We start from the raw sequence: 26,930 nt of genomic DNA, 5'->3' as shown, positions 1-26,930 counted from the left end.
TTGTTTTTAATATCCATCGTATGCTTTGATGCTGGACAAAAACAACACAAATCATGATATATAGATATTTTTATTACAATTATCATCTATCTTAGCCTTATATTCCAGTTTGTACATTTATACAGATTACAATGATTGGCTTACAATACAACATGGCCCATAAATACACCACTCAACCAGGCCTTTTGATACACACAGTGTTTCTGTTATGTTAGTGATAAGAAAACACATTTGAAGACCTTGGGTCACAGTCATTTGTCATTTGTTATTTAAATTTGTGACACCCTCATTGAAAAAAAATGGCTCTACCAATAGTTTAATGTTAATGCCATTTTGGTACAAAGCATGTCATGAACTCAAGGGTATAAAAATAGCCATTTTGTTGTTGTTTTTTTAACTCTACAATATATACATTAATATCTGCAATGTTAAATAAAGTCAGTTTAGATGGTGTTTTTATAAATATGCATTACTCTGAAATACTTTGTTACTTTACCAGCAGTTTGTAATGCTACAGAAGCGTACACTTATGAAGAATCAGAATAAGGACTTGTGTCTTACACAAACACCTTAGTAAATTGAGTGATGTGAAGCATGTAATAGCAGGCACACTGTTATTGCATTTCAAACAGTGGACATAAGAGGCAGAGGTGAGTGGCAGAGCATTACCCAAAGCTGACGATGAGAGCGTAATGAACGTCTATGAAATTATACAGTTTTTTCCCTTATGCCCCTTCTTCTTTTTGGATTTAGTCCGTTGGCCATAAGGAGGAGAGGACATGCCTGCCACAGGGCTGGGCAAGTCATCAGTGTAGTAGTGTCTATGGGGCCTGGGCTGAGGGATGGGCTGACCCAGGAAAAATCCCTCCTCCTCAGAATCAGAGGAGGATGAAGAGCACGTAGAGCACCAGTCATCATCATCCCCATACAGCCCAAAGAACCTCCCCATGGCTGGGCCTTGTAACCCGTAGTCTGACATGGTGGCAGGAGTTGGGTGTCCATGGAAGGCTTGGTGCCCCTTGGGTCCAAGGGCATTCCCTCTGTGGTCCATTTTGTAGCACATTTGGGCCCTCTCTTTTGGCAGAAGGTTAAGAGCATTATCAGAGCGAGACTTGCGACTACGACGCCTCCTGTGGTGGTGATGGTGGCGCCCAGAGTTAAGTTCCTGTCCCTGTTCCTCAAAGTGGTAAACTCTCCGGCGAGTCCGTTCGCTCATAGGGGGCTGACGCACTGGGAGATCTCCATAATGGCCATTGTCCACCACGTCATCAGAGAATTTGACTTGCTGCGGCCTAGACTGTGAACGTGTCCTCCTGAGGGCAGGAACATGGGGTTTGGGTCTGTCCTCTGGCAGAGGCACCTCCTCTTCTTCTGGCACATTCTCCTCCACCTCCTCCTCCTGCTCAGACACAAGGCTCTTCAGCGAATTTGCACTTCTATGTAACATAGAGGAGTTGAGGGTTCCCATATTACTTGTTTTCTCACAGTCTTCTGTCTCAAGTTCATGGAAGCCTTGCAGGGAATATACCAAAGGTCTATCTTTACTATCACCATCAACTGAGGCCCCTGGAGAGGAGAGAGAAAAAATAGAGGATATTTGTACACGCTCTAATAATTACATTATTACAGTAAAGACTAAATTGGTTGAATCATGTCACTTCTACTCACCAGTAATATTAGAGAGAGCCAATGAGTCCATGGAGTCGCGGACACTCTGATCTGTCTTCTTGAACTCATCAGTGATGCACTCCAAAGAATCATTGTACCACTGTGGCTCGTCTCCCTGGAAGCCTCCTCCAGCTCCATGATCCAGCTCCAACTCCTGGATCTTTCTGCTGCTTGCCGGGCCTGGGTGGCTACCATAGGCTGAGTCTCCTAGCCCATCCTGTGACTGGGCCCAGTACATGTCAGCCTGGTACTTCTTACTGGCCAGGCTCCCCCTTCCTCCTCCACTGCCACTGCCAGCTTTGGAGGACTCCTGCTTTGACTTAGCATCTGTTTCTGCAATCCAGAAATCCGTGGGTCTGGAATCATTGGCTTGCTGGAAGACCCCATGTTCCCCAAACTTCAATAGCAGCTGAGTCATGTAGTCTTCATGTTCAGCCCACTCCTCCTCCTGGTCCTCAGGTGCCTCTGTCTCCTCAGCACGTCCCCTCCAGAAATGCTCATCAGATAAGTTCATGTGGGCAAGCTTGTTGGTCAGGGTGTCGTCAGTGTTTCCACTGAAGCCAGGGAACTTATAGTTAACGGAAGGTGAAAAGAGGAGCGACTGTCGGCACTGGTCAGCTGAGCGACTGCTCTTGCCCATGCGCACACTGCGACGGGATTCACGTGAGCGTGCTGACTGGAAAGCAGAGTCGGAGGAATCAGAAGCATGCACATCTTCCCCAAGACTGCAGGCCTTGGAGCAGTAAATACGGCCCTGGTGTGGCAGGAAGGGACAGCCCAGTAGAGAGCTCTTGCACTGGACACAGCTGAAGCAGCTCTCGGTGGCATGCCAGTGGAGCCCATCATAGGTCATCTGAGCATGATCAACACCTGGAAAAGGGGAAATGTTGAGATGGTTACTACTTAATACTACTCTAAAGGCTAGACAATCATGACTGGTGTTTTATTTGAAATCAAGAAAATCATCATCTTACCAATGTGTTCTCCACAGGCCTCACAGTACTCTGCATAAAGAGACTCAAAGCAGCCGCAACAGTATGGTCTGCCATCCTTCATGATATAGCGCTGGCCCCCCAGAATTGTCTCACATTCAAAACAGGAGAAGTGCTTCATGTGCCAATGACGACCCTCAGCTTCTGTGCACTCATCAGCAAAGATAATCTGTAGACAAAGATGAGAATGAGATGAGAAAACACAGCATTCTTTTGCTTCCCTTTCTGTCATCAGTCTATATATTCATGTTGGATTTATTCAAGACACAGGAGAAATAAAATAAATGTTATTGCTATCACGGAGGAATTTTGAAAGGCCATAAACTTAAGACTTTGGATGTTTTTCCTCCACTACAGTGTTTTCTCTCAGTATTTCAGTCTTGTGGTTTTACCTCGTCGCAGGCTGAGCAGCGAGGTTTGAGTAGCTCAGCATGGTGCCTTCCACAGTGGATCTTTCCATCGTGGTAGAAGTAGATCAAATCTACCAGCAGTTCATTACATGTGGAGCAGGCAAAGCATGCGGGGTGCCAGCACAGCCTGGGGCCCGCCCTCGAAGCGAACACTGACATTTCTCCACCATTGATGTTTTCACCACACTGCAACATGCACACATGATCACATGGTTGATTAGAACATCCTGAAATGATTATATTTCATAATCAAATCATCATCTTTACTGGCCAAGTATGCTTACACATACAGAGAATTTGACTTTGGTTTAATTATAATTAACACAATAGCTGTATTTCCAGAATTTGTTAAATACGGGGTTAAATATGTGGCCCATCTGCTCATCGGCTTGTGTTAACTGCAGTCCCAGAGTGGCCGATTTGTTTTGTTTTTTTTCCTGGCTGTCTTCTGACCAGTACATCATACGACTTTTCAAATCAACTACAGTGACTAAGGTTGGCAGTTACAATGAAGAAAACACGGGAAAACAATCTTGGAGAAAGCATAGATGTCTAGAGGAAAGCTACATCAGTGGAACTATGTTTTGACAAGGTTTATGGCCATCCAGTGGCAGCTAAAAAATCATTGTAAATACTGAATGAAAAACTGTACTGAGCCACACAGCAGAGAAGAATTTTTAGTTTGCATGGCTGCAAATCCAGGGATTGTTTAAAAAGCATGGCTGACATAAGATCTTTATTTCATCTCTCCCTCTGGGTTTTTAGTTAAAACTGGACCCATATTAGCCAAATACCAATGAAGGATATGCACAGACGACAGGCAGCAAATAGTTTTTAAATACTAGAGTTGAAATAGATTTTTGGATTTTTAAAGAATATTGGCTAGGTCCTTAACTTCAAAACAGCTTCATACCATAACCACTCTCCCTCTCATCTCCATGTTTAAATTAGTGCGTGATCACAGTTTTTAATGATATGTGCAACATGTGGAACTTACATGCTCACAAATGCTGTTCAGAAGGTTGCGGGGCAACAGTTTCACTGTGCCCCTCCCCAGTGCTTCCTTCTTCCTCTGGACACTGAACATATGTAGCTCCTTCTTCTCCTCCTCACTGAGGGACTGGCAATAACGGATCTGGGAAGGAAAGTGATAAGTTATAGATAAGAAAGCCATTTTGACAATCATACAATGTCAATCAAGAAATGGGACAATTCCTTATTTTAAAGATCTAATACTGAAAATATACTGCTGGGTGGGAAATTAACTCTGTTCAAGTGTTTCAAATGACCTTTCCATATTACGGCCCCTGAAAGATCCAATTGCAAGACTGTCGGCCACTAATAAAGGTTATAAACTAAGGTAAGTATGAGAGAGGGCAGAATGCATACCAGAGCATGCTGAACAAAGGCAACTCTTGACCCCAGCTTGCCCTTCCTACACCCCCTACATATCTCCACCCACAGTCGCTGATTGAGAACCTCAATTTTACAACAGGCCTTTTTGATGTTTCTCAAAGCCTTAACAAGAGGGAAAGCAGACGTTTACACAAACAAGGACTGTGTTTAGAGTGAAATCAAGAGGACGGGCGACAAAGGAAGAGAGACAGCCAACTCGAGCTGTGGTGCCACTGCGGTGGTGGCATCACATAAAGCCTCTTTCAACCAGCATCCCTCTCTCCCGCTGAGCAGTCCTTGTAAAAACCACTGCTATGACAGGAATCCAGCTGGTGGGGGCTCCCGGCAAACATCATAAAATCATCAAGTCAAAAGTCACATTGTGCCCACACTACATGTCTACAAGATTGTGGAACAAAAATCCCCCAGTGTGATGTCAACATGAATGCCAGGAGCTTACATTAGAGGGATGGAATGGAGATGGTGAGGCTGTTAACACTGTGGGTTTAGTGGGCAACAACAGATACAGCTACTCAAACAAAATGGAAAGTGGATCTTTGCTGCAGCCGTGGTGTAAATGAGGGGACCTGCTGAGATGAGTTTCATGATACATGTTTTAAAACACCATGCATACAGAATATTCTTACCTCATTATCATGTGGTGGCAGTTGGTAGAGGAGCTGCTTGATTCTGAACTTCTCTCCTGGACTGTTCACATAGGGGATCTTATCTTCAGGCAAACAGGAGAAATATAACTGGACCTAGGGGAATCAAAGCATGGAGAAACGAGATTAGGCAAAGGAATGCTGTCTGAATTTGGAATCAAGTCCAGGTAGTAGGTTGATTTTTTAGTACTGAAAAACATTTTTTAAAAATACAAATTTATCCACTAACGCTGAGGCAAAAAATATGTTTCATTTTAAATGAAAGGTTCACATGATCCTTTATAGGAATAATATCGCCACACAAGAGAAATAAAACCCATTAAAAATGATATATTTTCAAGAATGTGTGGTCATCAATCTCAACATATAGCTGGATTTTTTTGGTTCCCCATGAACTTAAGCATTTCAAATTTTCATCTATCTACACTCAGCAATAAATTATAGTTATGATCTTGGAGAGAACAGTCCATATTTATGAATAAATTCCTTTCCAACAAGCCAGAGAACCAACGCATTAATTTGTGATGAGACACATTCTGGGACAGCTCTGTGTATCATGTATGGAAGACTGACTTTGTGGAATCAAAATGTTTTCCTTAACCCCTAGATCAGCTTTATTTCAAGGGACAGCACATAGCAGTAATGCTGCTTGACGATGGTACTGGTGTATAAATTAGTACTAAACAAGTCAGAACAGGTCAACAGGTCAAATCAGTTTAAAGGTTGTATTTTTCCAGTCATATGCTTGTCTCTATAGGGACAGGACAAAGCAGCCTGTCATGGTGGCACTTTGACCCTTGGGGCTGACCACTGAAAACTTAACTTTATGAGGGAGGGGCCATTACAGCCAGCCAGATAAAGAGGTGGGATGTGCCTGTCTTGTGTGTTTGGGGACTTCCTGCAGCTTGGGTCGTCTAAAGAGGGGGGGGGGGGCAGCAATTTACCCTGACAATCACCCCAACGTTGCCCCCCACCATAAATTATGCACATTTTCATGCCACTATTACCCCTCATCCAGCTCCCTAGGGGCTCGGGGACAGTCAGTGATCACCCAGGCCCTATGTGTTTCTTCACTGTAATGATGTCCCATAATACACGGCCCATTCAGGGCAATGGCTGCAGTAAAGGCATTACAGTTGACCCATGCATTTCCCAAACAAAAGACCCTGAATGTTTGGGGTTTAAGGTTCTCTGTTACTGCGTACCTCTTCTCCTCTTGCCCATCACCCTCTCATTGCTTCCATGTGTGTTGTTAAACAGGGGAAGCGGGATGGAGAGAGATACAGAGGAGGAGAGGAACTCAGCAAGAAAAGAAAGAGAAATGAGGAGAGAAGAGGAAAAACGCAGCTGGTTTGGGAAAAATGCCACATCACACTGGCTGCCCTGCGGACACAACTAACAGCCCTGCCTGTGTTTGTGGAGGAGAAGGCTTGTTAAAAGACGGCCTCTCAATTCACGATCCTGCCAGCAACAGTAAGTCCTCCTCCTCACAGATCTTTGATAATCACAAGCAGATTTTGCCGCACCACAGTTTGTAAATAAAAGTACATACATCCTGTCTGTAAGTGGCTGCATGGTAGAGCCTCACAAGTCTGCCTCAAACAAAGCGACCAAGCAAATTTTTTTATGAAATGTGGTGTCTGTCCCATAGGTGCCATTATCCAGAGACTCTAGTTGGTATGTTATTCAGTAACGTTCTGAATAGCATTTATCTGGGCCAGGCAAATGGGCTAGAAGGGAGTTAGAATCAGGTCAGAGCTGCTTTTATTCTCTGTCAGGAGGATACGCCATTATTCACTTTGGTGATTTGGGGAAATGATGATTTGTGAACCAATGAAACAGATATACCACAATCAAAGAGAACAATATCATATTGTGACTCTTATTTGTAGTGCAAGAAAGAGATATCCAAACTACTCCAAACCTGTTGAAGCTCAGCTCAGAGCACCTTCATGAATACCATTAACGATAGCACAAATAGTCCATTGTAAGCGATATTTTGCTCACCTGCTCAGGCCTTAGGCCAGGTGGTACCCAGGCGTACTCCTCCAGCGCACAGCCTGAGTCATCATCAGAGGTGGAGCTGCGTTGGAAGCCAGATGTCAGCTTACTGACTTTCTGCTCCATCATCAAGTCTCGCTGGCGGGCCCCACCCTGAAAGCCAGCCGCCGACACTGCCGCACTCGCCAGGCTCATCAGACTCTCTTTTTACTAGACAAAGCAAAAAAAAAGGAAGGACAAAGGGAGAGAGAAGAAAGAAGAATGGGAGAAAGGATAGGAAGAAGAGGGAGGATTGAAATAGACAAGAAACAAAATGTTGGTTAACAAGCCATTACATCAGCCAATCCCCACATAATGCTATCCTCACTCCATCTAATCCGGTTTTCTCATGTCAGTGCCATTTCAGTGAATGTTAACCGCCAGCTGAATCACACCATCACTGTCTCTTTCATGAGGGCTCCAGCCCCCCTTAAAAGCCCATTATGGTATATGAGCAAGCTTTTCTTGGTTCACTTCTGGTGATGAGTGTACTACACAGAGACACTCATAAAGAGAACTATACCATTTCACTGCCATTGTGGTGGCAGTTAAACATGTGCCCTCCTCGTGTGGCTTTTGAGGATATAGAGACCATTAGGAAATTCCCAAAACTTCATGAGGTGGCGTCCAATCTCATTATGGTGACAATAACAAGCAGTTAGCTATTCATAAATACACAAAATGAATGCAGAATTGCTTATCCAGTCTTGTTGCACAGATTGCCCATTCCTTTCCTATACTGTAATTCAGTTTGCCATTAACTCAAGAACAACACAAGACACTGGCTGTTACATTTTTAAGGTTTCACCTTATCTGTGGAGCTTAGCTCTGAATGAGTCACCAATTTAGCCTGTTGAGGTGCTATGTCATACAATGTCTCAAGAGGGACCACCACATGGGATCTGATGCTGGCTTGATCAGTTGAGCCTGAGGTCTGTATAAACATAGGCCTGGCATTAGGACAGGACCACCATATGGGGAATGTCCACAAGCCTGGTTTCTCCCTTCATCTTTCCTTTTTCTTTTGACTGTTTGTTTTCCAACCTGCTGCAGTGAGTGTCTGATCATCCTTTCATCTTTTAGATGGACAGAGCAATGCCAGACAGGTGAGGTAGTTGGACAGGGACGGATGGATAGAGGGGGAAGTGGATGGATAGGGTCGACTGATACTCGGCAGGATACTGACAATGCAACAGAAGGAGAAAAATAGGGAAGGGAGATCAAAGACTGGCACAGTGTTGACCTATGTGTGTGGTGCTCATAGTCACTAATGCATTTTTACACGTGCACACTTTTGCTGACATGGCTGTACTGCAGTAGTGACAAAGATAGAAACAAAACAAATCATTGCATAGCCGGATGGAATACAAAAAAACAAAAGAAAAACCAACTTTGAATTAAAATAATCTTTAGCTGTTTTGACTCTGAACTAATGTCTGCAACCATAAAGAGTACAGCGAGCCACTGTCAACTTTGCTGTCCTACTCTGAGAGAGGGAAAAGAATCACCCAATCTGCGGCAGCTTTCATAGCTAAGGATCTATGGCCTTATTCGGTCATAGAGAACCCCGGGTTTCGCCACCTGCTGAAGAGCCTGGAGCCACAGTATAAGCTCCCATCACAAAGTCATCTTAAAGAAACGACTATACCTACACTATACACTGAAACCAAAGCCCAGGTAATGGAGTCAACCTTATTTTTGTAGATTACAGCACACTTGTAATGCACTGCAGAAGGATTTAATATTTTGTTTTTGTAATGTTTATGTACTGAGGTGGGTCAAACAGATACCAGTATTGAAAAGATGCAGCTTTTTCTATTATAGACTTGTAGTCCGATTTTTGAAAGCACTTTCAAAATAAAAAGGTAGTTCAGATTTATCTGACTGCTTGTATTAATTGATAAAAAAGTAGCCATATGCAGTAATATAGAAAGGATGCGATAAATTAAGATGCATTGAGAATCAATGTGTGTTCAAATCATTGATAGATGAATCGTAATCAAATGGAATCATTAGGCAAATGAAGATTCACACCTCTAGTTTAACAATGGCACAATGCATCATCAAGTTAGCAAACCGATTGTCTCTGAAACAGCAATATCTTTCTTAACCACAATGCTACTGGTAATGCCAGACCAAGTAAAGCTATAGCAGCAAAAAAGAGTGCATGTTATTGTAGACTTTTAATTGCTTAGAGGAAGAATGTATTTGTTCTTACATGTATAGTCTCACTTTAACTATTAGAGCATTGTAAATTTGCAATTTGACAAAGAGGTGAGTCAACTTTTTGTTCTTCAAAAGGAAATGAACTAAGTTCTAAGTAAGCAAATAAATTCAAAAACTTTATTTGTATAGGCTACTTATGAGTGATCATCAGTCACTATTCAAATCACTCTTAAAAGCCTCCTAACTTTATTTCTTGAGCTGCTGTTAGCTTTGCAGGACAACGCAGACATAGCGATGATGAATGTGTGTCCAGTTGTGGTCATTTCTCACAGGCCAAGGGCTCTAGCTGAGATCAAATGGGAGCCCAGCCAGTGTCCAGCAGCCTGGCCCTTACACCACCTCCCCCCGAACCTACACCCCCTATGGCCGGCAAGGGCACCCGGGGCCGCGGAGAGACAGCTGAGAAAACCAGACACACTCGAGTGCAGCCTTTGAACACAGGCGTGACAGTAAAGGGGCTTGAAAATCTGCGCTCTCTCCTGGAATGATATATATGCCTGGCTGCCCCTGGGAGCATGCAGCTCCTATGCATACATGAAAAGGGAATGCACACATTTATACTGAAGCCAACATGGATGCAGACGTGAAGACATTAAGACATATACTCTATGCTGGTCCACACATCCAGCTCCATAAACACCCTGTCAGAGTCAGCTGTATGCTTGTGTACCCTGCTTCTGTTTGACGACTCTTTCTGAGATAGTGGCACGCCAGACCCTCCAGTGGATGATTAACACTCCACGAAGGGCATGCCAGTAGAGGCAGCTACTGGCTATTCATATCAGCTCATCTCCCCACGGCCTTGCTACTGCCAACAATTGGCATGCCCTTCTCAAGCTTGCCCAGTCAAAGACCATCAGAGTTAAGCGTGAAGGATAGTGTTGGCAACGGATTCATGGGCTTTTTTTGGAATTCGTGACTGCTTTGTACCACAAAGTGTCAAGTCAGGCGGATTGGCTTATGACATGTCCCATTAAATTGCCTCTGATGTCCTGAACAATGGCGCCTTTGTGAAGGAATCCACTGAAGACTTGTTGCATCAAGAGCCTGTTTATCTCGCTTTAAGTCTTTTTTTTTCTCCCGAAGATGTGGCGCGTTATCTCCATATACATGACAGTTAAAGCCCTCAAACCCAGATAACCTGTCTTCAGATGAGAGAGTGGGGCGAGAAATAAGACACTCTCTTGTTCTTTTTGCATCTATTGACTTGCAAATGAGACCAAAATAACCTGCAAAAATGTGGCCTTGTTTGAGAGCAGCTTGGGTTTCACGTGGGAGATAGCTAACTATAGGCAGGTTCAGTCAAGAGCCAAGAGACTCCAACTTCACAGCCACACATTTTATCAGGCAGAGACTCACTCATGCGCTACATTTGTTAGAAAGATGTTTGCTTTCACATGTTGGCCAAGTCTCCACGAGGATGTCTCACACAGCCAAACCTGACTCACAGGAATGTCAGGCTTGAACTTCAGCCAGGTCTGCAAAGAGGAATACAAGATGTACGTGGCTTGGTGTTAGGCAAAGTCGCTTTTTCATACAACCACATCTGCTCGCATGCTAATTTTTCCTTTGGATGTCATGCAGTTCATTTCCTCTGACTTTGCCCAGAACACTTCCTGAACCTTTTTAATGACAGAAGAGCCGAGCTAACTAACTTAACCATGCTTATACGGACTTCCCAAGTCACTGACTCATCACTTGTGTTGGCTTTTAAAGTTTTTCTCCTAACAAGGGGCCTATGGTTTGTGAGATTAGTTTTTGAACTCCCCCTTCTCACTGTTCCACTCCCCCTGCCCTGCCCTCCTCCCACACTAGCCAGACCCCTGCAGTCCTGAATGTTTAACAGCCCCTTACTCTTTTGTAAAGGTGCTTGTTAACATGGCTTTGGGAGCTCCAGGCCTGCATATCTGACTGATCTGCCCACAGAGGGCCAGAGGGTGGTGGGGGTGCTATCAGACTGAGGCAAAAATGGGGTGACTGACATGTATGACAATGTTAATTTGTCTTGTTCAACAAAAGAGGAAATTTAAGTCAAGGGAGGTGAAAGAATGAAGCTCGAACACACGTTTGCTTTGAAAGGTTTTCAGTGAATGAGGATTTTAAAACATCCCACAAGATATTTTGAGTGAATGAAGAGACCTGTGCTCTAGAAAAAGTGCACAATGACTCCTATAGTCTTGTTACACAGTAAGCTTATATTCCAACAGGATCTATTTAACAGGAGCTCAATGAATGAATGGGGGCAAACTTGATTCATTAAGGAATAAAATAACCACTGATTTAAGAAAGTACTGTACAGACTCTGCATCATGTATTAAGTACAGTGTAATGTTATTTATCACTTTGTGGAATACAAACCTCTCACAGGACCTCATACCGCAACTGACCAATAAATACAGCCGTCAGTGACATTTTTAAAGAGTATTCAACAAGTCCCCCGATATCCAGACACTGGAGCCTTGGATTAACAACCCTTGAGAGATTACACAAGAAAAATAAGCAGCTTCTGGTCTGAATTACTGTCAATATTCCTCTAGGAAGTGAATGATGGACATGCACAAAACGCAACACAGTGCTCCCTGTCAGTTTGGACTGGCTCAACATGTTTAACTTGGCTCCTGTGAGCTCAGCAACGCAGGATAGGCTCTACTTGAAGAGAAAAACAAGGTTTTCTGTTCAATGTTCCTGTTTACTTGAGCTTGAACTCGGACAAATCTGTTTTTACGTCAGACAAGATATATCTTGACTTTAGAAAAATACGCAGCATTTTAATGCTCACCCTGTACATAAAAATACCTTCAAATGACAGCCTGTCAACAGTTGGCACTTAATGTGCTGTGTCCCTTGTGAAAAAAATGAACAATCATCAAACTGCAGGGCAGATGAGACAATTAGATCCCTGTGTGAACCAGCAGCCTCACATGTATACCTAAATAAATCAGTATTTAAGGTTAAACCTTAATTGTTAAACCGTAATTGAATGATCCAATTAACTAACCAAGCATCATAAAACCAAGAACTAAAAAACAAACACTAAGGACATTCATTCATGACATTTCTTTCTTGCAGAAGACTTTAATCCAATCAGTTTGAAAATGCAAAGGTGGATGTGCTGCTGAGAAATCAGATGACAAGAGAACCAGAGACAAGATGGGTTTATGCAGTATTGAGGTGCTACATGGCTGGAGTTTGGTCAGCTTATGAAGGCTTCCTTTCGTGTTCAGGCAAGTGTTTTTCCAAGACCAAATGGATGGGAGTGACATCCCCACAGAGATCTACACTAGAGAGACCACCTGCATGCACTGGCTGGACTGAGCGAAGAAAACACGTGCCGCTGTCACATAGTAGACATCAAACACATTTGCATCCCAGGGGATTCAGTTTGCAGTACTGGAGACTAAAATTGAACTCTTTAAACACGGCACCCTTCACTCCACCTTCTGAAGGCAGACTTTGAAGCAAAGATCAATAAGTTCCATCTATACCTGTGATGTTCTGTATGTCTGTAAATTATGCAAAACCCTGATTAATAATGAAACTATCCCCCATTAACCTAAATAATCCAAGAGATTTCATGTACATTTCATAACAAATCTGCATCGGTGTCAAAGACGCTTGTTTCATCTAATAGATCCGGTGCAATTCTTTAACATCTCAATTTCCTCAAGCAGTTTTTCTTTCAGCCTCACTACAACCAAAGCACATTCCTCAATAGAAACCAGATTACATCTTCTGTCTTCAGTCATTTCCCTGGCGGTCTTACCTCAGTGTAGGCCAACTCTTCTGAGACGAGCAGGAAAAAGGCTCTTATCACTCTATCCAGTCCTAGTTTCTTCTCCAGCCCCTAGGCTCCATATCTATGCAGGATCCTCAGAGCTCTAATTCCAGGACAGAAGTAGTCAGCCTTCTCTACCAGAGCTGTCAGCACAGCAACAGCCCATATCAAAGCTAAGACTGTAAAAAGTCAGGGAGATGTCTGCCTCAGTGTGTGGGAGAGAGTGTTTGAGAGGGGTGTGTGCGTGTGCGTGTACATGGAGGAGCTCAACCAGATGGTCATCCCACCCTTGTCTCTCTCACCCACCACTCCTCCTCCTCCTCCTCCCCCTCTTTCCCCCAACCCAACACTCTTAACCTCAGCCCGGCCCCTTAACCTCAGAGCAGCCAGTCATGGCAGGGTATGGCAGAGCGAGGCGTCTCTCCTCCGGTGACCCCTCCCCTCTTACTTCAAACATATGCTTCCAAATGAGAACCACCGGTAGAGCTCCGACTCACAGGAACTGCGCTTTTAAGTAGCACATCAGTGATGGTAGAGCTTGTTTTACCACACTGACCGCCCCATATCCACAACAGCTTTCACATGACATTCTTCTTTCTCCTTCCCTATCAGCAGCTTAAAGATGTGGGAAAGGTGGTGAACGTTACAGTCAAGCTTTGGTTTATCTGGTGGTTTGTTCTCTCTTCTCTTGCGCGCTAAAATGTCATTTAGTTACAGGGAGCTGTTTGCTAACTACAGATTTATGATTATAGGGTGATTGTCGGATCGAGTGAACAAAAGATGCTTTATTTATCCCGCTACAAAAAATCACTTCCTACCAGCTAAAGCATCTTGTTTCAGCCTCATGTAACCCATCCCTCTAACTTAACATGATGTCAGCAAGTCTAAATGAGACCTGCTGTCAGGCCTTAAACATCACAGAAGCCCTATACAAAGCAATTACTTTAACCACAAAGCTGCTATTATCAGCTTAAAATTGTCTCAATGAGGTTTAAAAATGTCCAACATTGTACAGCTCAACAAAAAACTTTCTTTGTTGAGTCATACCAAATGCATACATTTTATGATGACATGCTAAAAAAAAAAATCACTGTCTTCAGCTTCTCAAATGTGGTGACAATTTGCTGCTTTTCTTTGCTTTTTCTGACAATAAACTGAATATCTCTGGGTTTTAGACCATTGATAATAAAATAATAAAATAATAATGATAATAAGTAATTTCAATATGTCAACTTGGGCTCTGGAAAGGCTCAATTTTTTTTTTGCTATTTTGTAGACCAAATGACTAATCAAGCAAGTAATCATTAGTGGCTGCCCAAATTCAATCAGATGTACTGTATCCCAAATATTGATAACCAGATTATTCAAGATCTATTTAAATAAATTGTACAAAAAAAGACAAAGATCAATATTACATGGCTAATATTTGCTAATCGCCCAGATATCTTCTTGCTTTTACCATGTACAGGAAGTATAGGAGCTTAATTTATAGGCGTGTACAATAAAACCAAATGTACATCCAGTGAAACTCCCTGGGGAGGACACAGTTGACCTCTGCCTCTCCTTCACCTTTACAGGAATGTCAGAACATGAGGCTCTTCCTGTTGCCTCAGAAAACAAAAGTGAATGGGTTCTGGTCAATCTCTGGACAGTTGCACCTTTTGCATCCTTTTGTGGTTGTTTGGTTGCAATGTCAAAGTGTTACTTTCTCCCAAAAGGACATCTTTATAGCAGACAAAATTGTGTCCGCTAAAAGTTCCTCCTTTTCAACACAGCGTTTTGCTGTATAGGGTAAACACACTTTAAGACTGTAAAACAAAGCAGTAGAACATTTTACTGGGAAGAGAGGAATCTATTAAACAGCTAGAATTGCTTTCTTTATTAACATTTTAGCTGCTGTTTAATTTTGTTGAGCTGACGTCAGTATGTTATTCTATGAACTTGAACACATGCATGAAGCATTTTGTGGGTTTTTTAAGGAGGGGCTGATTTAACAGGGTTCACAATGGCCAACACTGTTATGTAGCAGAAGCAGTGAACTGCTGTAAAAATGTGTCATCATAATATTAAAAATGGATCAGACACTGACACTGACACTGCCGATTTATATACAGAATTCTGTCAACTATTTGATCTTTCAAGACAAATCCACAGTATATTCAAAGCTTGTTTGCTACAAAGTCTCCTTTAATCAGATGCCACATAGGCTGATGTGTTAAACTTTGTATGGCAGGACATTGTTGTCCGCATGCTAACTGTTCAATACACCTTCTATTTCTTTAATCAAACATAAGTCACAAAACATGAAAAGCTAAATTCTGGCCACTCATTCCTAGTTTAGCTCATCTGTGCATGATTGACAGCATCTAACTGGCAATCTTTGACACCCTTTGCTCATCCACACACTTCACATTCATTATGTGCTAAAATATGACACTGTGGGTGACGAATGGCAACCGTCACTCAAGGAAGTTTAGGTAGGTAGATGTTCCTAACTAAAACAGAAAAATATTAGGGAATACATGTATGATAGCTATTCTGGGGCTTAGCTTCACTCAGTAATGTTTGAAAGCAAGTGTGCTTTAACCCCTGCATGGTGTGTGTACTGTAGATGTGTGTGGGTGTGTGGACAAAGCCATTGTAGCAGCCAAGGCCAGGGAGGAGAGGCACCCTTTCACAGCAAACCTCAAGCCTTTGTGCAATTCCAAAAGACTCAGCACCTTACTCCATTAGCAAGTCTAAGAGGGGAGGGACAACACAGCATCCTGCCTTTTGGGGGGGGACATTCATGAAATGCAAAGTTAAGATGGTAAACTAATCTGGACAAAAGTTGCAGAGCCTATTCAGCGTTACCAGTGTGAGTAAACAGAGTTTTGCCTGATTTCCTCAAAAACATGTTTACTCCATGCTTTATTTGACCCATTTGAAGCTCAAGGGAAACTGTGTCCCTACATAAACAGTTCCTCCTAATTTCAGAGTTGCAGATTTTGAAAAAAGTAACAAGTTTATAAGTTCATTAAGGCAATCGAAGATATCTTTGAAGTTCAAATGTGAGGACTGAAATTGTAAAGGAGAAACAAGGGCCTTTGACAATGAACTGAGGTGTGGACAACTATTTGAAGGCATCTGTGGATTATCTTTAGTCTCTTGCACTCAAACAGGGAACCTGTGTCAGAATAACAACATCCCGAATCTCATTCTGTACAACTATATTTAGAAGCTGGTTGCACAGTTCAAGGTTCACCTCAGATAGTTGAATAATATAAAGTTGGACAAGTCATGCATCCCTGACCCTTGACCTTAGAGAGCACCAGATGACCCATAAATCTATGGCCCCGGGGCTTTACGACCCATTCCCCTGTCATAGCTGCAACGACCTGAACAACACCTCACACCTGGTCTGCACCTTCTCACCGCTGTAAAAAAACGCCCTGTGCTAGCGGCGAGTTAGTCCATGACCAGCATGCCCTGACACTGACAGGACAGGGATGATGATCATCAGAACCAACGCCCGACGATAAACCTGCATTCTTCTCTGGTCCAAACACGTCCTTGAAGAAAGGGACCCATAAAATAAAACATCCAGTCAAAGCTGAATGCAGTATCTCATAGTAAACATTTGAAAGATCAGCATGAATCAAGCCTAATGTAATCTGTTTAAACAAGTCAAACTTAAGTCCCAAGACATGCCATAAATCGGAATACCAAAGGGGCAAAGGGAAGGTCAGCCTCTAACTTAGTGTCATTGATGACCATTGTTGAGAATAGCTCTCACTACTGTGTGAGCTACCTTATAAAAAGTAGGCATTCTCATGGTTTAAATGACTTGCCAACGGGTATTAGCAGTACACAGGCCCAACAAAAGCTCCAGTTATAAAGGCCAATAAAAGCCTATCACTCTACTGTAACAACAATCCTTTTTACGCCTTGAAAGAGGGAGGAAAAGGTCAACTGGTGGAGCAGTCAGCGCATTGATATTGACTTAGCTAGATTGGCACTGACAAACTCGGGTCAGACTGTAGGCTTGTTAGCCCTATAACCCTCACATAACCCCTTTTACTGTTTCACTCTGACACACTGGAGGCAGCTGAGCACAAACCTTAGATCTAAGCTGACAAGAGACATTTGTAAAAAGTAAAGAACAAATATCTCTTCACTTGACACTTGACCTTACTCAAGCTCATGTCTCTCTCAAGAGCTCTGGATAGGAAAGATCAAAATGAAAAAAGAAAGATTTCTTGGACTAAATTGGTAATGAGATATGGTTACATACGAAAATCTTATTTTCTGACTAACCATCACAATACTTCATGTCATTTTATGTATTAGCTATCTGTAGCCAAGTTGTCTGTGTTTAATTATTAGATTATACAGCATGTAATGCTATTAAGTAAAGGATGTAAGGTTGAATGGTCCCGATTTCATGGATGCAGTATATGAAAATATTACTTATCTACCCACTTATTTCTTCTTTATCTAATCTGCTGAAACACTGTTGTGTCATGCATGATGTAATACAACATGAATGTCCAGTTTCCATGGAGTGACCCTGTAATACATTACATAAATCTCAGCCTGCATTACACACCACTGGTTGAACAAAGCCTGGTGTCAGCACACCAATTGTTTCTTGACTTTATCATACGTACACCACTGTCTAACTGCTTTGCCAAACATTGCAGAGATGTATGACTGGGACTGGTCATATTTCACCCTCAATTTGACACCCTCTCACCTAGTTGTAAAAGCCGGACCTCATTGGTAACAATGGGAAGTGGAGCGGCAGAGCTCCTGGGGCTGTTAAAGGGAGGAAGCCCCTTTATTTGAGGACACTATAACTCAACAAAAGCCTGTGGCTGTCTACACACAGAGCGGACCGAGGATGAATGGGCTGCTCTTACACTACACACTTGCACCGACAAAAGCACTGGATCAGCAAAGGGAAAACCCTGCCATGTGTGGTCTCCCTGGGCAAACTGGGATATATAGACATAATGTTACAAAACAGCATTATTAACACTTTATACCAATGTATTCAACACACAGGTCTCAGTCTTCACCATATTATTTTATTTCTTTAGTGAAACTAAAATTTTCCTCATGACCAGGAAAGCTGTTGGGTTTTCCATTCCTTCATTCACATGCCATTTGAAAAGGTTTGATCATACTTGTTGAAACAGCACTCCGTCAGTGTCGCGGTTCAAACTTGTGGCCTTTAAGACTTCACTGGATTTTTAGCTCATGACCTCACACTTTCAGAGTTGAACACACACACCACTTAAACCTCACACCTCACACATCTGGGCTTTTCTCCTCAACTTTCCTCGAAGTTCAACAGTATATCCTTCATATGGCAACAAAACTATTTCCTGTGTTTCTAGCCCCGGGCTGAACGGACACATGAATGAAACCGCCGTAACAAAACAGGCAATACTCAGGAGTGAGCGCTACGAGCAAGTCATTGTAAGAAGGAGAGGATGCAGTAAAAAAAAAAAAAGAAGAAAAAGTTGGCAATTTCCACACGTGGAAGCATTTTCCCGAGCCGCGCAGCTTCAAAAGGCAAACCATGGAATCCAACAATACTCTGAAACAGTTAAGAGCTGCTCAGTCAGGATCCCACTAATGATTAACATTCCTGGAGAAACACTCCGTTACAGTCTTTTTAGAGTGTTCTAATTAAACACATGCTCCAGTGCCACAGCACAGAGGGAACTCTGACGACTGTGAGCGGGGATGCTTCTTTCCAGCTCTGCTTAATTGGACACAATTTAAGTCATTAAGGTGGTAGTAAAAACAGCAGAAAGAGCAGAAGAGAGGCCCAATCATCTCCCCTGTAAGGCTCCCTGTTGCTCTGATGTTGTTGACCCTTTCACCTCCTCATGTGACCCACATTCAAAGGTACAGGAAGATATTGTAGACCTTTCATTATGAGATGTCCGACTAGACACTAAGGAGAGCAGTCTGGACTTGTTTGACTTTGAGAATTGTTGGTTGTAAAATGTATTTCTAATGTATTTCCATAGAGGTTTTTAGTGGTTATACATGTTTGGAGGTCCTGCATCTTGGGAGGCAAACTGAAAATAAATCTGATTATCTATACATCTGTTTGCTACATTGAGTTGTCTTTCTTTGTGCCCTTTGTTGCTTTGACATATATTTGTAATACTTTCGAATGAATTGTTGTAATATACATTTTTTTGTACCAGAATGGTAGCATGTACTGGGGAACAAGTTCAACGATAACTTAAATGGTAATACTTGACATCAATTTGAATTCTTCCTCTATTTAAGAAGTTTGTTGTTTGTCTTGTCAACTGTTTGGGCTTTTTGTATCATGTAAAGTTCCTTTATGAGAATATGTACAGTGGGGCGTCCTGATGACCCAAGGATTTAAGGTGCTGAACATGTAATTCAGATAAGTGACCTCTGCTTTCTTAAATAGTTAAACTCAGGATGCACCCATCCAAGTTTTTATCTCCTAATACTAATTCTACTACTTTGATTCAGGGTATCTGCCAATATCGAGTACCAATCCAATACCAGTGTTCTCATTTTCCTCACTGTGTGCATTAAGGTAACACAAGGCCAGGGGTTGCTGTGGCACTAAAAATGTGACGGCCTGCCATGACTAAATTAATATAATTGATAGCAGAATCACTTAATATCATAACATTAACAAAGAAATTGTATTTATGTGGATCAGTCACGTCATGATAGATAATAATCATAATTGATCTGCTTAATTTGAAAAATTCAGCACAAAGATGACAATGTGGCATTACATGACTTGGTCTGTATACTTAACTGTCTTTACAATTTCAAACCCAGGATATATGTCATGTGAATTTTGAGGTGCAAGTTGGTGTATTTTAGAAGCTCGCCTGTGACAGATAAGATAGATGCATGAGCTGGACTATGTGCAAGTTATTTACAGTATTTGTGTGTATTCAGGTCTTATGAGATCCAGTCTGAAGCCCTTAGGAGGAGTTTTCCAGATATACAGGCCAGACATGGGGTCATTAGTGCCTGGGATCAGTGTGTAAGTGTGAATGCATGTACTTTATGTGTGTGTGTATGTGTTGGCACAATGTATGTGTGGAATGGAAAAAAGGACACAACTGGCTGCCTTATCACCCTCTCAAATTGAGGATACCAGTCCTCCAGGGCAGAGCTTATTCTTAGAAACCTAGCATGTAATACGTCTGTTTCTGTCAACATCAGTGTGTTATTTTTGGAGCTGCTAATATTGAGGTCACTAATGACACCCAACTATCTTCAGTAAGCATCACAGGCCAGCATAAAGGAACAAGTGACACATTTTATACACACACTCTCTGTGTGTATAAATAATAATTCTTTCCATAAAATCTGAGCCGCCTTTTCTTCAAGTTTTTATTAGTTTCTTTAATCATCAACAAACATTTCATGATCTCCCTAAATGTTCAAGTGTGTGTGTGTTAGTATATACACAAACTCACAGATGTACACATCTGGTGAGCCACTGCTCTTGTTTTCTTTGGGAGCCCAGCCCCTAACAGGAAGACAGTGCAAGCTTAGCAAACAAAAGCCCGGCTCTTTGAACTGTCCTCTCACTAGGAGCTGCTGTCAGGTTGCTGTGGCCAAACGAACTGTTTCTGTGTCGGCTCAGCGGGCCCATTGTGGGCCTCAGGCTACTGCTCTGCAAGAAATGTCCTCAGTTGCCTTTGTCAATATTGACCCATCTGTATGTTATCCTAGAACATCTATCTTCACTGTGATGTATGACCACATCCAAAAGAAAAGAATTATATGTGAGATTACCAGGTAGTAAATGATTTCCATAAGTCCTGTGATAGTAAATTTAATAATACCTGCCATAGCTCAGTGAATTTATAGCTTTACCAAATGTAGGGGGGAGAATACATTAAACATTTTTTAATTTCAATATCACAAACTGATTTATGTGACAAATAGAATAAAAAAATAGCACTTGAATACAGCCTCAATTAATAATAATATACAGAAAAAGTAACGCTGCCAGTAAATGCCTCACTGTAAGAGTATTCAAAATTCAAAAATAAGACCTCCTGATCAATTTATTTGCATTATTGCATTATTTGTGTCCAGGGCTACATGGTTTACCTCAATTTACCTCTCCTTAATATTTATTGTCTTCATGAAATGAATACATCATCTTGGTTAGAGTAAATAGAGTAAATATTCTCTTGAAACACTTGAATGGTTCCTGTATTACACATGTTTTTACCTGAGTTATAAATGCTAATATTAGCAGATTCTGGGGGATATCTGTCTTATTCCTACCATGCATTATCATGTTGGATGGACTGTATTCATTGCCATTCTATAAACATTATACAAGTACTTTGAAGCATGCATAATCTGCAATGTAGATGGATTCATAATACCTCCAAAATGCAATTTATTATAGCAAATAACCTCTTTTTTTTTTTGGTAAATTTAGAAATGACTTCAATTCAAAACCTGTTTTCGATATCCAACTCTAGCCCTCATACAGAGCATAATGATTGTTAATAGCAACTGTAAATGGATAATAATAATGCCAATGTGCAACACCTTGGGAGCAAAACCAATTTAATGCTTCAGATGAAATGGGAAGGGGTCTAGTGTTTCATTATTAGTACAAAGCATACGCTGTAGTGTATATCTAATGATATAAAGAGCACTCACTATTATAAGTTTGAAGAGCCAAGGAAGGATTTATCTTTGAATAAGCACACATTAAAAACTCCATTGAAAAACAAAGTGAGAAACACTTTAAATCTTTCCCCAAGAGTGCAGGAAAGGGATAATGTATTGATATATTGCTTTGTGTTCCTGTTAATCCTCTTATTATTTATTTTGGGAGATACTTTTATTATAATTGAATTCAGCACTGTGTGATTTGGGAATATAGCCAAACTCTTGTACTTCGTGCATGAATTTGTTTCCAAACCTGATTAATAGCAGTGTAAAATATGACTGGATAGAAGTTTTAATAAGTGAATGTTTCAAAAAAAAAAAAAAAAAAATCTGGCAGACATCCAGAAACTGCTGTCTGTGACCGTAACCTTTCTGAAGAATCTCAGGAAATATCTTTGTTGTTAGTCCAAAAATGCAGAGTCCATTTTTAAACCCTGTTGACCTTTTCCATATCATCCAAGCTTACTGACTCCACCCCTGTGACAATGCCAACAGAGCAAGAGGAACAAGAGCCACAGGAAGGGGAGGGGGGTGTGTGTTTTGCATATTTCCAGCCGGGGGTCCGGAAAGCTTTAACTGAATCCCCTGTTGTGTGCCGGGGAAATGAGCTGGGCTTTTTAATGACTATCTCAGTGTAATATGTTTTCTTTTGCTTCTAGCCCTGTGATGCTGCGACTGCTTGGATGGATCCCTATAGATGCTGAGGACAGAGGGAAAAACACACCCTCCTGCAGGCATTGTTGTGTGTCAGACTGGGTCAGAAAAACTTTCCAAAAACTCCATCACCAAGGTTGCTGACATTTGGCATCTTTACATGTGTTATTCCCCCTTATCAAAGACAGACATGTCGATAATAAGCAGCTTCATAGTAGCGCACTGAGGTTATTGTGCAGTATTCCTACAGAGCGGAGCATCATGCCTATACATGGCGGTGATAATGAAACATATGTGTCGAGTATGACTTTCATCATCATGGTGGTCTGATGGTTAGTACCACAATTATGCCGTGTGGTTACCAGAGATCTGCTGGGGCATTAAACTCCAGCGTGTGAGCCAAACCCGTTTTCCTCTAACATCATCCTGCAGCTCCTAATAAACGGAGTTGTGCCTGGGAGCGCTAAATCACTAACTACCTTTAATCACTTTAGAATAATGCTTAGCATGTGGATCCAATGTGTGCCACTGCTGCAGGCAAGTTATAATCTCTCCCACAGACAGCAGCATCCACTGTGGTAATCCCACTCTCTGCAACCACAGTGTAACAGTGCCCTAAATTTGACCATCCAGGCCACCGTCCATTCAGCCAGGCCCACTGACCACAGATTTAGAGACCACCAGCGTTTAAACAAGCCATATTTCATCCAGCCTCCTGCCAACCTACCACAAACAGTTTACAGTCAATGGGCTCTGCTCTCTGGAGTTTGTCTATGGCAGCCCTACTGCATGCCACATCTCCCCATCCAGAGCCATGAAAGACTGGCCTCCTCTGACAGCTCCTGACAACACACGGCCCTGTCCCGCTCTGCTTTTAGCCCTGCTGCGGTGAGCTGGACCACGTCTGGGGATAAAAGGCTGCCAGAGTGTTTGGCTTGCAGGCGATTTACACGGACGCGAGGGTGATTCATTCTAGCTTTGCACAAACAGGCCTCTGTGTACATTTCACTGGTACTGGGCTTTTAAATCAACAGTGGGAAACATATACACACAGGCACTGGGACTTACATTCTGCTCATTCACACTCAGCTGGGTGTCTGCCACACACGCATACACTCTCTGACACTTACAGTCATACATACACACACACACATATAGGTGAACACTTTGTCTCTCTCCATCTGCCTCTGTCGGACAAAAACACAAACACACGCCATGCCCCACTGTTTATGTCTGAGACTGGCTTCATGTCTGTGATTTGTCTCCACCTCCACCAGTCTTGCTGTGCACTAACGCAATGCTGCAAAGATAGCCTTTCTAGTTGAGAGGTGCATTACGAGGTGCTCATACGGAAAGCAGGGCTCTCAGCTGCCCAGTCTTGAATCCTACAGTTTTTAACAATGCACTGTGGTACTAAAATAAAACCATCAACAGATTCCACATTTATTACACGAGTACTCATAAACATCACCTTTGCCGAGGACAATCAGAACTGTTTCCATTGCTGTGTCCAAGAAAATTAATAATAAGGCCAGCTATTTTATTTCCCTCTCACATTCAGACACAAACCTAGAACAAAACAGTTTAAAAAGTATTTTGATTCTATTACTGGTACCTTTGATTCACTTCAAGGCTTTCGAAATGAGACGTGAACAGGCACCGTGTGACATGTGGAGTCGCTCCAAAAACACCACTTGTAAATCATTTAGTCTATAAATAACTTAATATTCACAGAGAATTCTCACCTGCAGCAGATCATTGAGAGTAAGCTCAGCTCACATCTCCCCTAACACATGCCTTGCCTGCGAGATCATCTAAACATTAAACGACTGCAGCTGTGAAGTACGAGACTCAGATTTCAGCAGATATACAGTGTGTTGATACATTATTGATACAGTACAATACATTTATATCATTTATTAGAAATTGTATGATAACATAGCACTTGATTTTGTATTGGAAGCTGAATCTCAAATGTAAACCTACATGCCCTCATTTAGTCTTTGGCAATTCTTACAATAACAGAATATTGGTTAAATCACTGTAAAAGGCTTTATGTGTATACTAGCTGGACTTGACTATATAAAACCTCAAAAGATTTTTGTTTTTGACTTTACACTTTTGTGGGTCTAAATTTAAAATAGTTCAGGCTGCTACTGATGGAGTTTCTTTGACTTTTAAAGCAGTCAGCCTCTTATTTGTCCACTAGGTGACACCACCATCATGGTTCTGTGCTCTGTCCTCCTTGTATCTCTGTACACAACACTCACAATGAAAACACTTCTTCTTTTTAGTCTGTCCATTTTTACTGTTGAGTCCCACAGAAAAAAACAATACAAGTGACAGAGTGTTGCTGTAATCATGGATTGAAGTGACCCTGTTTGAAAATACCTTCTGGTACAATCACAGCAAGATTTTGACCTGGTGAGTTTGACTTTGAAGTGGCATCACTGACATGATGCAGAATCCTGCAGTTAATCTCCTTCCTTTGTACTGCCAAAATGCTCCCATGTACAATTCAGTTTATTTAAACCCACTTTCACTCTTGAATTGTCCTGCAATACCTCAAATCACCTCAACAACCAATGTGTCCAAAATAAAGACCATGCCTCGTCTGGGGTCTCTCCTCTCACCTAGCTGACAGGCTTCAAGCTTAACTGTCCTGGGATCAGCGGCACTCTTGTTTTTGTCAGCTGTGACCATAGTGACAGATTTCAGGCCAGTCTGACTCTTGCGCTTGGACTGAGCCAAGTGGGTCTGTCATTCTGTCAGCCCCCAGGAGGGCACGCACAGGACTTAATGGCTTATGGTGATGTTTACTGTGTGTCTATTCAGAGCAAAATATTATTTTAGACAGGCTTGGTTAAATACAACAGTAACTGCTCTCCTGTGCCTTGTAGGTTTAACACTTTCTATCACAGCTGAGAATGGAAATGTTTGAAACTTGAGGGTGTGTCATTGTTCTGCAAAGGAAACACTTTATGGCATGTTTAGTTCTGTGAGAGGTCCATAAGGAGTGATGAATTCACTCAGGCAGCTTGGAGACTTTTTTTCTACTCAAAGAGCTGAGTGCACTGCAAAAAGGTCCATCTTAATAAGTATTTTTGATTCACAGTCTTAAGAGCAGCTATTGAGTAAGATGTTTTCTTTGGGAAGTTTCATGATTCTCTGGAAACAATGCAGATCAAGTATCAAGGGAATACAACCTAATCCAAGAATATTCTCAAAACAACTTGATTTATAGTCAAAACAAGTTACTGGATCTATTAACTTGCTTTAATAAAGGCATAAATATCAAGTAACTGACTGCTCAAACTCACTTTTTGCAGTCTGTGCACTTTTTCTTTTTGTTTGGTTAAACCGTTCCCACCATATCCATCTTGGTTTGAGTTGAAGCAAGTGAGAGTGACTTCTCATACTGTATGTGGCCGGGGTGTGTGACCACATTCTCCCTCACTCAACAACACTCTTGACAGCTATGGAGCCCTACAGTGGCGGACAGGCAGCGGTCAGGGAGCGCCGACCAGTTGTCACCAAAGTGACAGGCGACAGCTGAGTCCATACATCTGGAGGCCCCGGGGACTCCGCACTTCCACACGCCTCACGTCTCTAACCAAGTTTCTTCAGCGTCAGAGAAATGAGGTTGCTCACACTATACGCGCAGGGAAAGTGAAACGTGTCTCTGGATGTTGCTGCGTAAAAACAGGGAAGCAGCATCCGAGAATAAGACATGAAAGCCAGTTTCGTGGCTTTTTAGGCTGATACAAGTAGTCCATTAACTCTATGGAGAATCAGTTCAACTAATGGAAGTTTAGTAGGTTGTTTTCTCACTATATCTTGTTCAACGTGCCATTTGTTTTTCCTATCAAATCGCAAAATTGAGGTCGAAATTTTCGAATTTTCTTATAAAAATCCGTATATTGTTATGAAACCGTCCACACTAGTGAAAATTATATCCAAAACAACTGTTAAAAACACAGAATAAATTGGTCCACTCACCCCCAAAGTGTTCAGTCGTGGTAAACAGAGTATCCAGAACCAATATTCCTGAAGTGCGAAAAGCGATTCACGCTGCGTCTCATTGGCATAAGATGAAAAGTCCAGAGAGGGTGCACCACTGTGCCGCAAAGCTGAACCGAGAGCTGTGCGAAGCGATAAGCTTAAACCCCTGATGCTGGCTGCATTGGAGAGGAGCGCTGAGAGAGCCTGGTCTGACTTCACTCACTGTCACCACATCTCAGTCATTTCAGCGGCGCACGGTGCGCTATGGTGCTCCTCTCAGTGGTCACAGTGAAATGACATTAGCGTTGCTCCCCGCCTATTGGCTTAAACAAGCAGCCCCCACCAATCCTGGAGAGACGGACCAGCCGGGAGCCCAGTGGACAAATGCTCCTGTGAGTTTACT

General features: G+C 42.1%; 1 protein-coding gene across 1 annotated transcript; it reads right to left on the bottom strand.

The window, feature by feature from the left end:
* Window positions 1-51: 51 nt before the first annotated feature.
* On the bottom strand, window positions 52-26,930 carry prickle1a (prickle homolog 1a). Its single transcript, XM_042412897.1, has 8 exons — window positions 26,525-26,930; window positions 7,138-7,341; window positions 5,113-5,226; window positions 4,068-4,205; window positions 3,053-3,256; window positions 2,643-2,829; window positions 1,669-2,538; window positions 52-1,566 (listed from the first exon to the last, which is right to left on the bottom strand). The coding sequence occupies exons 2-8, from the start codon at window positions 7,324-7,326 to the stop codon at window positions 701-703; spliced, it is 2,568 nt and encodes an 855-aa protein (XP_042268831.1). The 5' UTR covers window positions 7,327-7,341; window positions 26,525-26,930; the 3' UTR covers window positions 52-700.

The sequence above is a fragment of the Thunnus maccoyii genome, chromosome 5, assembly GCF_910596095.1.
Source record: "Thunnus maccoyii chromosome 5, fThuMac1.1, whole genome shotgun sequence".
NCBI lineage: Eukaryota > Metazoa > Chordata > Actinopteri > Scombriformes > Scombridae > Thunnus > Thunnus maccoyii.
This window is presented reverse-complemented; position numbering and strand designations above follow the sequence as displayed.

What these genes read in the sequence shown, in the direction of transcription:
- prickle1a (XM_042412897.1), bottom strand. Translation starts at nt 7,326, where the DNA reads ATGAGCCTGGCGAGTGCGGCAGTGTCGGCGGCTGGCTTTCAGGGTGGG. An exon ending in TGCCACCACATGATAATGAG is followed by an intron (nt 4,206 to 5,112) that starts GTAAGAATATTC and finishes TTTCCTTCCCAG; the next exon opens with ATCCGTTATTGCCAGTCCCT. An exon ending in TGAACAGCATTTGTGAGCAT is followed by an intron (nt 3,257 to 4,067) that starts GTAAGTTCCACA and finishes TGCATGTTGCAG; the next exon opens with TGTGGTGAAAACATCAATGG.